Source organism: Lupinus angustifolius, unplaced genomic scaffold, assembly GCF_001865875.1.
Source record: "Lupinus angustifolius cultivar Tanjil unplaced genomic scaffold, LupAngTanjil_v1.0 Scaffold_6_26, whole genome shotgun sequence".
Lineage (NCBI taxonomy): Eukaryota > Viridiplantae > Streptophyta > Magnoliopsida > Fabales > Fabaceae > Lupinus > Lupinus angustifolius.
The window spans coordinates 37,501-46,748 of NW_017717462.1; the positions used below are offsets into that span (position 1 = coordinate 37,501).

The 9,248-nt window shown below is 31.3% G+C and overlaps 1 protein-coding gene across 2 annotated transcripts; it reads left to right on the top strand.

Moving 5' to 3' along the window:
- The first annotated feature begins 1,998 nt into the window (after positions 1 to 1,998).
- Positions 1,999 to 7,300, top strand: LOC109337408 (AP2-like ethylene-responsive transcription factor At1g16060). 2 transcript variants are annotated; one of them, XM_019574380.1, is made up of 8 exons: positions 1,999 to 2,302; positions 2,923 to 3,005; positions 3,172 to 3,180; positions 3,288 to 3,376; positions 3,977 to 4,050; positions 5,398 to 5,448; positions 5,591 to 5,667; positions 6,530 to 7,300. In XM_019574380.1, the coding sequence occupies exons 1-8, from the start codon at positions 2,133 to 2,135 to the stop codon at positions 7,030 to 7,032; spliced, it is 1,056 nt and encodes a 351-aa protein (XP_019429925.1). In that variant the 5' UTR covers positions 1,999 to 2,132; the 3' UTR covers positions 7,033 to 7,300. The 2 variants fall into 2 exon arrangements, with proteins under 2 accessions (XP_019429925.1, XP_019429926.1); XM_019574381.1 differs by lacking the exon at positions 3,172 to 3,180.
- Positions 7,301 to 9,248: the final 1,948 nt, after the last annotated feature.

Sequence of the window (9,248 nt, forward strand, 5' to 3'; positions counted from 1 at the left end):
TGATTCTAATTTGCAATTTATTTTATAATCATAATTTTTTATCTGATTTGTATGCCTTTCCTTGCAGGTTGTACTTTAAAGTTAATTCTAGAATTTATTTTGATGTAGAGTGGTTGATTGAATATACTAATATCAAACATTCATCCTATTCAATGCTCTAGATTTGTGCATCTTAAGTAAAATACTTTATAGAAGTCAACCTAATTTGTTTGAATTATTAAGTTTTTAATAGTTAGAAGATTTTTATTTATGTAGAGTCATTCATCGAATATAATAATATCAACCTTTCACCTTATTGAATAATCTAAATTTGTGCACTTTCTGTAAAATGTACCTTAAAGGTGTATGTGTGTGAATTATTAAGTTCTTAATAGTTGAAAGAGTTTCTTTCTCTAATTTCCATTAGTCAATATCCTCTCAATTTCTTAAGAAGTGCACTATATCTTAACCCTTGAGTAAATTTCTTTATATGATAAAATATTGACTTGATTTTTGAATAAGATATTTAATATAAAATATTGAATTAAATTTTATTTAAAAAAAAATTATGATCAATAGAGAAAGCAAATGAAGAGCATCTCTCTACACTTTTTAGTAATGTTGTGATAACCGGACCATACAGTCCGATCGGTTCAACCGCTGATTGGACTTGAAAACATCTCTGATTTGCGGTCTTAACCGAATTGAGGGGTTGAACCGTTTTGAATCAGAGAAATTCAGATCCGACCATGTTAAATCCGGCTGAACTGAAATAACTCGGAGAGTGAACCAGACGGTTCACTTAAAATTTGAAAAAAGTAGAATACTATCTAATGTTTTGTTTTACTCCAGTCCAAAAAAAGATGGAAAGATATTACTTCTATATAATTATACATAAATATTAATTATATAACTTTTTTATTTATATATAACTATATATTTATAAATAAAAATGATAAATTATATATGAATCACCCGGTCCGACCAGACGATTTAATCGTTTAAACCAGTTAAATCTAATACGGGACCTCTTCTAATTTGATGTTCGGCTCGGATTTCACAACCTTGTTTTTTAGACATGTTACTTGTTTAATTTCTTAGTTCAATTCCATTACCATGTAGACATTAACTTTCGTTTGTTTAAGGCGTCATATCCTATATATCATTTTCAATAACGTAGAACTATATCATATTTGCTTATAAATGTGTTGTTAAGAATTACTTGAGTTGCTAGACCGGTAACATTAGGCGTGAGTGCCTAAATTCAAACCTCGGTAGTTACACTATCTCCTCTACCCCTTTTAGAGAAAACAAATTTCTTTTATGATAAGCATATCTTTCTTTTATATCAATGACATTTGTTGGCAAAACAAGTGAAGAATGAAATAGTAAAAGAGAACAGGGGAAGAGAGAAAATAACACGATAAATTTGGTATTAAGGTTTGATTAATTGTGTTTACGCCATCGAAAACATTCGGATGTTAATACTATGTATTAGAGAATAAAGATTTATGTTTCTAACTATTGTTTTCTTTGTTACATTAGGTTTACATAACACATAGATATATAATCTCTACCCTAACCCATTCATATTAGCAGAAACATATAACTTGTATTGTTGTTATCCGAAGAAAAAATCAGGTCAATTGAATATAAGTCATTGTACAACAACATTAATAAAATAAGTTATTTCCTCTTTTAAACAAATTTATGCATGGAAATACAATGATCACAATCACCCATTATTCTTGACTCTTTCCTCTATGCTTCCTCATCTCTCTAACTATCCAATTATAAAATGGGTCAAAAGATGACAAACAATGTAAACCAAAAAGACAAAACAAAGAAAAAAATCTAATTGGAATTTGTATATTAAGAGAGTGGTAGATACATCAACCATATTCCAAAACCAGTTGAAAGTGACATCACACAAATTCTTAGAAAGACAAAGAAAGTGGAATTTAACATGAGAAGCAACCATGCTAACTCATATAATTGCCAGCACAAACTTTTCTAACCCCATTCTTTAACCCATTCTCTTTAAAACCCTCTTCTTTGTAGGGTATGTCCTATAACTCCTTCAAGTTATTATTATCTTTCTTCCTCATTAATAATATCTATCTCCTTTCACATACATCTTGGTATTTGGTGCAATGGCCAAACTATCACAACAACAACCCCAGAAAAACAATGCAAGCAATGATAACAATAACAAGAACCTTAATGCAACGAAGAATTTGACCACCAAGGTGAAAAGAACAAGGAGAAGTGTCCCTAGAGATTCTCCTCCTCAGCGTAGCTCAATATACCGAGGAGTCACTAGGTTAGTTCACCTTGTTAATTTTTATATTGCATTTCTCTCTTTCAACTATTTGTTATAATCTCCCACTTCATGTGTCTCCTTTCATCTTATATATTTAACCAAGGTTTTAAAATCTGAGTCCGCATCACCATCGAGGCCTAGAGATTATGGTTTTAGTGGTCTTGATAACCGTATCCGAACTAAAATTGGGGTAGTATTGGCCGCATTATTTGACAACAGTCTATAGTTGTAATAAGTGTTTTAAGGCAGATTGCTGTCATGATTACAAAATACTTATATTGGGGTATTGTGATATGAATTACGACTGTTATGGTGTAAATTTTCTTGTGATTAAAAAAAAATCAATTCAATATGGCCTAATGTAGTGTGATTCATCTCAAATGTGGTTATGTGGCACTCCTAACGATTGCAACATTATGATTCAGTGTCAATATGATGTGGTTTTGAAAGTCATCACAATTTTAATATTATGGTCACATCACCTGAAGTGATCCGCAATTGAAACTAATGGTCGTAATAAACAAAAAAATAACTTCAATTGCCTTCTTCACCATACTTTAAAGGCATGATATTAACATTATTTGGCTAAAATGTATGTTAAATATTGAAACCATGATCAGGCATAGGTGGACAGGGCGATATGAAGCTCATTTGTGGGACAAGAATTGCTGGAATGAGTCACAAAACAAGAAAGGACGACAAGGTTTCATTTCATGCCCTTCACTACTCTTACTTAACAAATACTTTGTGTTTCTACTTTAGCTAACAATGATAAATTTTAGTAGCTTAATGGATTTAGCTAATTAATGTGTTTTATTTCCATGTGGCATGTAATATTATGGTGGTTTATTCACATATGATTGCTTCAGTCTACCTTGGTAAGTGAATTGTAGTATTTTGAATTTTAAATAATTTGCCATTATCATGACTAAAACATAAAAGAGTTAACCATTCATGTAAATGATTAAGGAAGTTTTGGTTTTAGGTGCTTATGATGATGAAGAGACAGCAGCACATGCTTATGATCTTGCAGCATTGAAATATTGGGGTCAAGAAACCACTCTTAACTTTCCGGTAGTTATCTTTAAAAGCAAATTGGTAGAGATGAGAATCTTCCACTAAAAAACCATATAAGATAAGATTAATAATAAATGCAATAGAGAGAAAGTGAAAGCTTAGCTAGCACTTACTAGGTGTGACCATGTGGGGATAGATATGTGGTTCATTTGGGTCCATAATTTATTACTATTTACATTAATTTTATGAGACATTTTTTTAAAATAAGCTCAATATATACTACACGGTACAATGAATTCGGTATACGATGCGTATGCTAAATAAGATAATTATATAACTATGTGTTGAAGTAGTTCCTATTGTACAAAGATGGTAGGTTCACACCTTATAGGTTGTTTAGACATGTATGGAGAAGATGATTAGGAATGGAGGTTAGTCCAATTTCTAAAGGAAGAAGAAAACCGAAAAAAATCGCAAAACTATTAGAAAAATTTAAAGATCAACACTTTATTAATAAACACAATTTACGATAAAGTTTATAATATCGTCAACCCACTTTTGAGATTAAAACTTTATTATTGTTGTTTGACTTTTCATGTGGCCAAGATTAGTTTAGAAGCAGGAAAGTAAAACATATTAACCGTCTTTCAACTGTAGTTACCAACATATGAAAATGAAGTGAGAGAAATGGATGATATATCAAGGGAGGAGTATATTGGATCTTTAAGGAGGTAAAGCATTTTATAGGGAAAATTTACTTTGTTGGTGCACCTTGACCAAAAAATTACGGTCTTGGTGCACCTTTTGAAAAAATTACCAAAGTAGTGTAGTTTTAGGGTAAATCGGCAACCTCATTGCCGATTTACAGAAAAGAAATATTTTTTAAATGTACTCCCCCCTAACTCGGCAATAGGGGGGGAGTTTTTACCAAATATATTATTTTTTTAATCTCCTCCCCCTAAATCGGCAATGGGGGAGGAGTTTTTCTCAATTTTTTTTTTTAACCTCCTCCCCTAACTCGGCAATGGGGGAGGAGTTTTTCAATAATTGATTTTTTTTTTAAATCTCTCCCCCCTAAATCGGCAATGGGGGAGTTTTGTAATAATTTTTTTTTTAATTTTCCTCCCCTAACTCGGCAATGGGGGAGGAGTTTTTCAAAAGATTAATTTTTTAATTATCCTCCCCCTAACTCGGCAATGGGGGAGGAGTTTTTCAAAAGATTAAATTTTTAATTATCCTCCCCCTAACTCAGCAATGACAGTGCCGATTTCATTGGAAATTTTTTTGGCTAGAATGAATCTCGGCAATGGCACTGTCGATTTTCATTTACATATTTTGGCAATAAATACTATGCCATCAATATTTATTGTGCAGAGCAATATTATGCACTTAATGAATATAATTAATGAATTCAACCACTCACTAAATTAATGAATATTATGCACTTAATGAATATTGTGCAGAAACAATATTCAACGAGTCACTAAATTTAATGAATTCAACCATAAATATATTTAATTCGGTCAAACAACCTATTGAATTATCCTCCCCCTAATTATATTCATTAAGTGCATTCAATCTTTTGAAAAACTCCTCCCCCATTGCCGAGTTAGGGGAGGAAAATTAAAAAAAAAATTATTACAAAACTCCCCCCATTGCCGACTTAGGGGGGAGATTTAAAAAAAAAGTCAATTATTGAAAAACTCCTCTCCCATTGCCGAGTTAGGGGAGGAGGTTAAAAAAATATATTTGAGAAAAACTCCTCCCCCATTGCCGATTTAGGGGGAGGAGATTAAAAAAATAATATATTTGGTAAAAACTCCCCCCTATTGCCGAGTTAGGGGGGAGTACATTTAAAAAATATTTCTTTTCTGTAAATCGGCAATGGGGTTGCCGATTTACCCTAAAACTACACTACTTTGGTAATTTTTTCAAAAGGTGCACCAAGACCGTAATTTTTCGGTCAAGGTGCACCAACAAAGTAAATTTTCCCATTTTATAGTATACTTATAAGTCTAACTGAAGAAGATTAAGCTTGGCTTGTACCGAGGCATTAATTCATTGAAATTTATTTGCAGGAAAAGTAGTGGTTTTTCTCGTGGAATTTCTAAATACAGAGGTGTTGCAAGGTACGATTATACAATTATTATCATTATTCATTTACTTTTTAGGAATGATAATCAGATTATAATAATGTGCATTTTCTGATTAATAAAAATAAGCAGACATTATTTTAATTGAAATTTCATGACTTTGATTTTAAATAATCAGACACCATCATAATGGAAGATGGGAGGCTCGGATTGGGAGAGTTTTCGGCAACAAATATCTTTACCTCGGAACTTATGGTAACACCTCATCACCGAGAATTAATTATACCAAACTATGATATAATGTGAATAAAATGATTATATATAAGAGATGTATTCTCCTACTAATCCTTCTGCCCACAAGAATATGATATATATTATAAAGTGATATTTTTTATTAATAATTTATTTATAAGTTACATGTGTCAGGCTAGGAAAATTTGTAGAAAAATTTAGTAGAATAATATATGATTATGTATATATATATAATATACTCCACCACCTTTTTCACTTTCTTTTTTATTAGTTCATTTCCCCAAATGAGAAATATTAATTGCAAGGAAGAGGAAGAGAAGATATATGTGTACACTTACTTTAAGATTTTTATTGCATCAAAATTTATTATTCATTTATATTACATTTTTATAAAACTTACTGACACATAAATAGTGAATATTGTGCCGAGAAGGTAAAAAATTGTTAAGCTCTCCATGCATAGATTATTTTCTTATACTACAAATGTAAATTCATATAAATTATTTTTAATGGCACATAAAGAGTAATAATATATTATTCTACACCATATGAAAATGATATTAGCTCATAAATTAATCATTAATTAAAATATACCATTCTATAACATTGGTGTAGAAAGATTTGTAAGAGTATATATGCACCGTTTCAAATTTGAACAATCACTTTCATTCGTCAAAGTTCAAATTTCACTTAATTAATTTATCCCATGATATGGTTATTTGTGCCAAAATATGTTTAAGTCGCCATCAATAGGATAATAGGTGGCACCAACCCCCAACTAATTTGTTAACTTAATTTTCTATTATGTATACAATGAGAATGATATGTGATTAATTTAAATGAATATTCTTTCTAATTTTCACAGCTACCCAAGAAGAAGCTGCCACAGCATATGATATTGCAGCTATTGAATATCGTGGTCTCAATGCCATCACCAATTTCGACCTTAGCCATTATATAAATTGGCTTAAGCCCAATAACAATGATACCAATATAATTAAATATAATATTGTTGACTCTAATCCTATTGTTTGTGATAGAAACATTACCCCATACCCTAATCAAGAAATGGGATGTAACTTCTTCAACAATCAAGAAAAATCATTCAAAAATGGAGAAGATCAAACCACAATGACTCAAACTCGATTAGCTGATGCCGCATCAACCCTAGGGCTTTTAATGACATCAAATTCGACATTGTTAGAGTCTGAGTTGTTGTCGTGCATATTTCCTGATGAGATCCAAACATACTTTGATTGTGAAGATTATAGCAAATATGGAGAAAGTGATGATCTCATGTTCAATGAACTTGAGTCCTATTTGCCCCCTATATTCCATTTTGATGACTTTGATATATGCTTGAAGTAAGGTCTAGGGCTTCAAATGAACCTGAATACAACAAAATTCTAAGCTGTGTGTTTATTTATTTTTTTCATTTATAAACTATGAGCTTATTTATTCAGTTTGTGAATATTATGGGAAAAATATTTATTGATGGCAAAACATTGATCAGAAAGAAGAAGATTAGTATATTATTTGGCAAAATGATACTGGATTAGTGATGAAGATGAGAGTAGGATGGTAAATTATTTTGTTTATTTGATGTTGTTGTAAAGAAAATAAGCATGTCAAAAGGGAGAAGAATAAGTATTGTCTTATCCTTCATTTATTTTCAATAATTAGTACTCTTGTATCATCTTCTCAATATGTTTAATCAAATTTTTAGTTCTAGCCATTCTTGTCTAATCTCTTTCATGTTTTTTTTGTGTGATATTTATTATATAAACCTTTTGGACATTATTCCAACGAATATGTTGTTAGTTATATATATATATATATATATATATATATATATATATATATATATATATATATATATATATATATATATATATATATATATATATTACAAGTGGTGGATATTTTTGTTTTATATTTGAAAATTAGAATGAAAATAATGTCATATCAAATCGATTAAGCTTGGTGAGCTCTGGTTGCTTTAATTAACTCTTACAATTATTTTCATTTTTTTTATAAATACTAATCTGTTTGCATATAACAGTTTACCCACTTAATTTTCGGGAAAATGGTAGAGATGGAGAGTTAAACTTCTCTCCATTAGCGGAGAGGGAAGATGTGGGAAAATGCATTACAAAACCAAAAGACAATGACATTTATGACCTTTAGTTTTCATTGTAAATTATAATTTTAGCCTTAAAAGTACACTACAAAATATAATTTGTCTCTTCATTAATGGAGAAAGTCTTACTCAGGGAGGGTGTTGGGAATCCTTCATAATTGATGTGGAATCAAGACCAATGAATCTTGGTAGATGAACCATTGAATAATTCAATGATGGTTATTCCAAGGTCTTGGAATTACTCCTTTGAGTCTTGAGATTATGAAATCTAACTTAGAAAGTTGGAGTAGTCTTTTCAAAGTGTTTTGAAAAGTATGACATCAATTAATTATCCACTATGTCTTTATAATGAAGCCTTCCTCCCCTTCACTATATATATAGGGGACTTGTGAGGAAGAGACACAACAAACAAGTGAGAAAAACAACATAGAGAGAAAGTGAGAGAGTTTATATCTACATAGTGTGAGATTTGTATTCCTAGTGAGATACTAGAGAGTTTGTATTTCCATTCTTTTTGGGTGAGATTGAATGTTATCATCTTTGTAAGAGAGAGTCAAATATTGTAATCCTACTTTCTATAATGGAGATATTTTCTAGACTAGGTCCTGTGGTTGTTTCCTTCTCACTTTGAGGAGATTTTTCCACATTAAAATTCTTGATGTTATTCTTCTACTATTCTCTATTTTCTTTATCCACTCACCGTTTCCGCAAGTGCCCATTTTACATCACACAGAGGAGGGAAATTGCTTCTTAATTTCCCAACAGTGGTATCAAAGCTCCCAGGTTCATTCGGGGAGCTTAGCATGTATAGTCCAAGATGGAAGGAATCGCTAATATTTCATTTGATGGAGATATGTTCAAGTTGACAGCTGACAACTGACAATTATTCCTATTGGAAGCCCATGATGGAGGATCATTTATACTGCAAGGATATGCATAAGCCTATTTCTTGCAAAGACAAGCCATAAGATAAGGGTGACAAAGATTGGGAGGTTTTGAATCGAAAAGTTGTTGCAATGATTCAGAAGTATATTGATAGAAGTTTATTTGAGCATGTGTCCACATACACAAATGCTTATGAGTTGTGGTTGAAACTTGAATCTATGATTCAAAAGAAAACTCCTAGAAATAAAGCATCTCTTGTCAGAAGGCTAGTGAAACTCGACTACAAAGATGGTCAGAGCATGATAGAGCACTTGAATTAATTCAAGGGTCTTGTCAATCAATTGACAAAGATAGATATGAAGATAGATGATGAGTTGCAAACACTTCTGCTACTAAGTTAGTTGCCTGAAAGTTGGGATACATTGGTGGTCACGCTCAACAACTCAGTCCCTGATGGGAAAGTCTCAATGGACATTGTTTCAGACAGTCTATTGAATGAAAAATCTAGAAGGAAAGAATGGAGTACATCCTTCCACTCTGAAGCAAATATTGTGGAGAG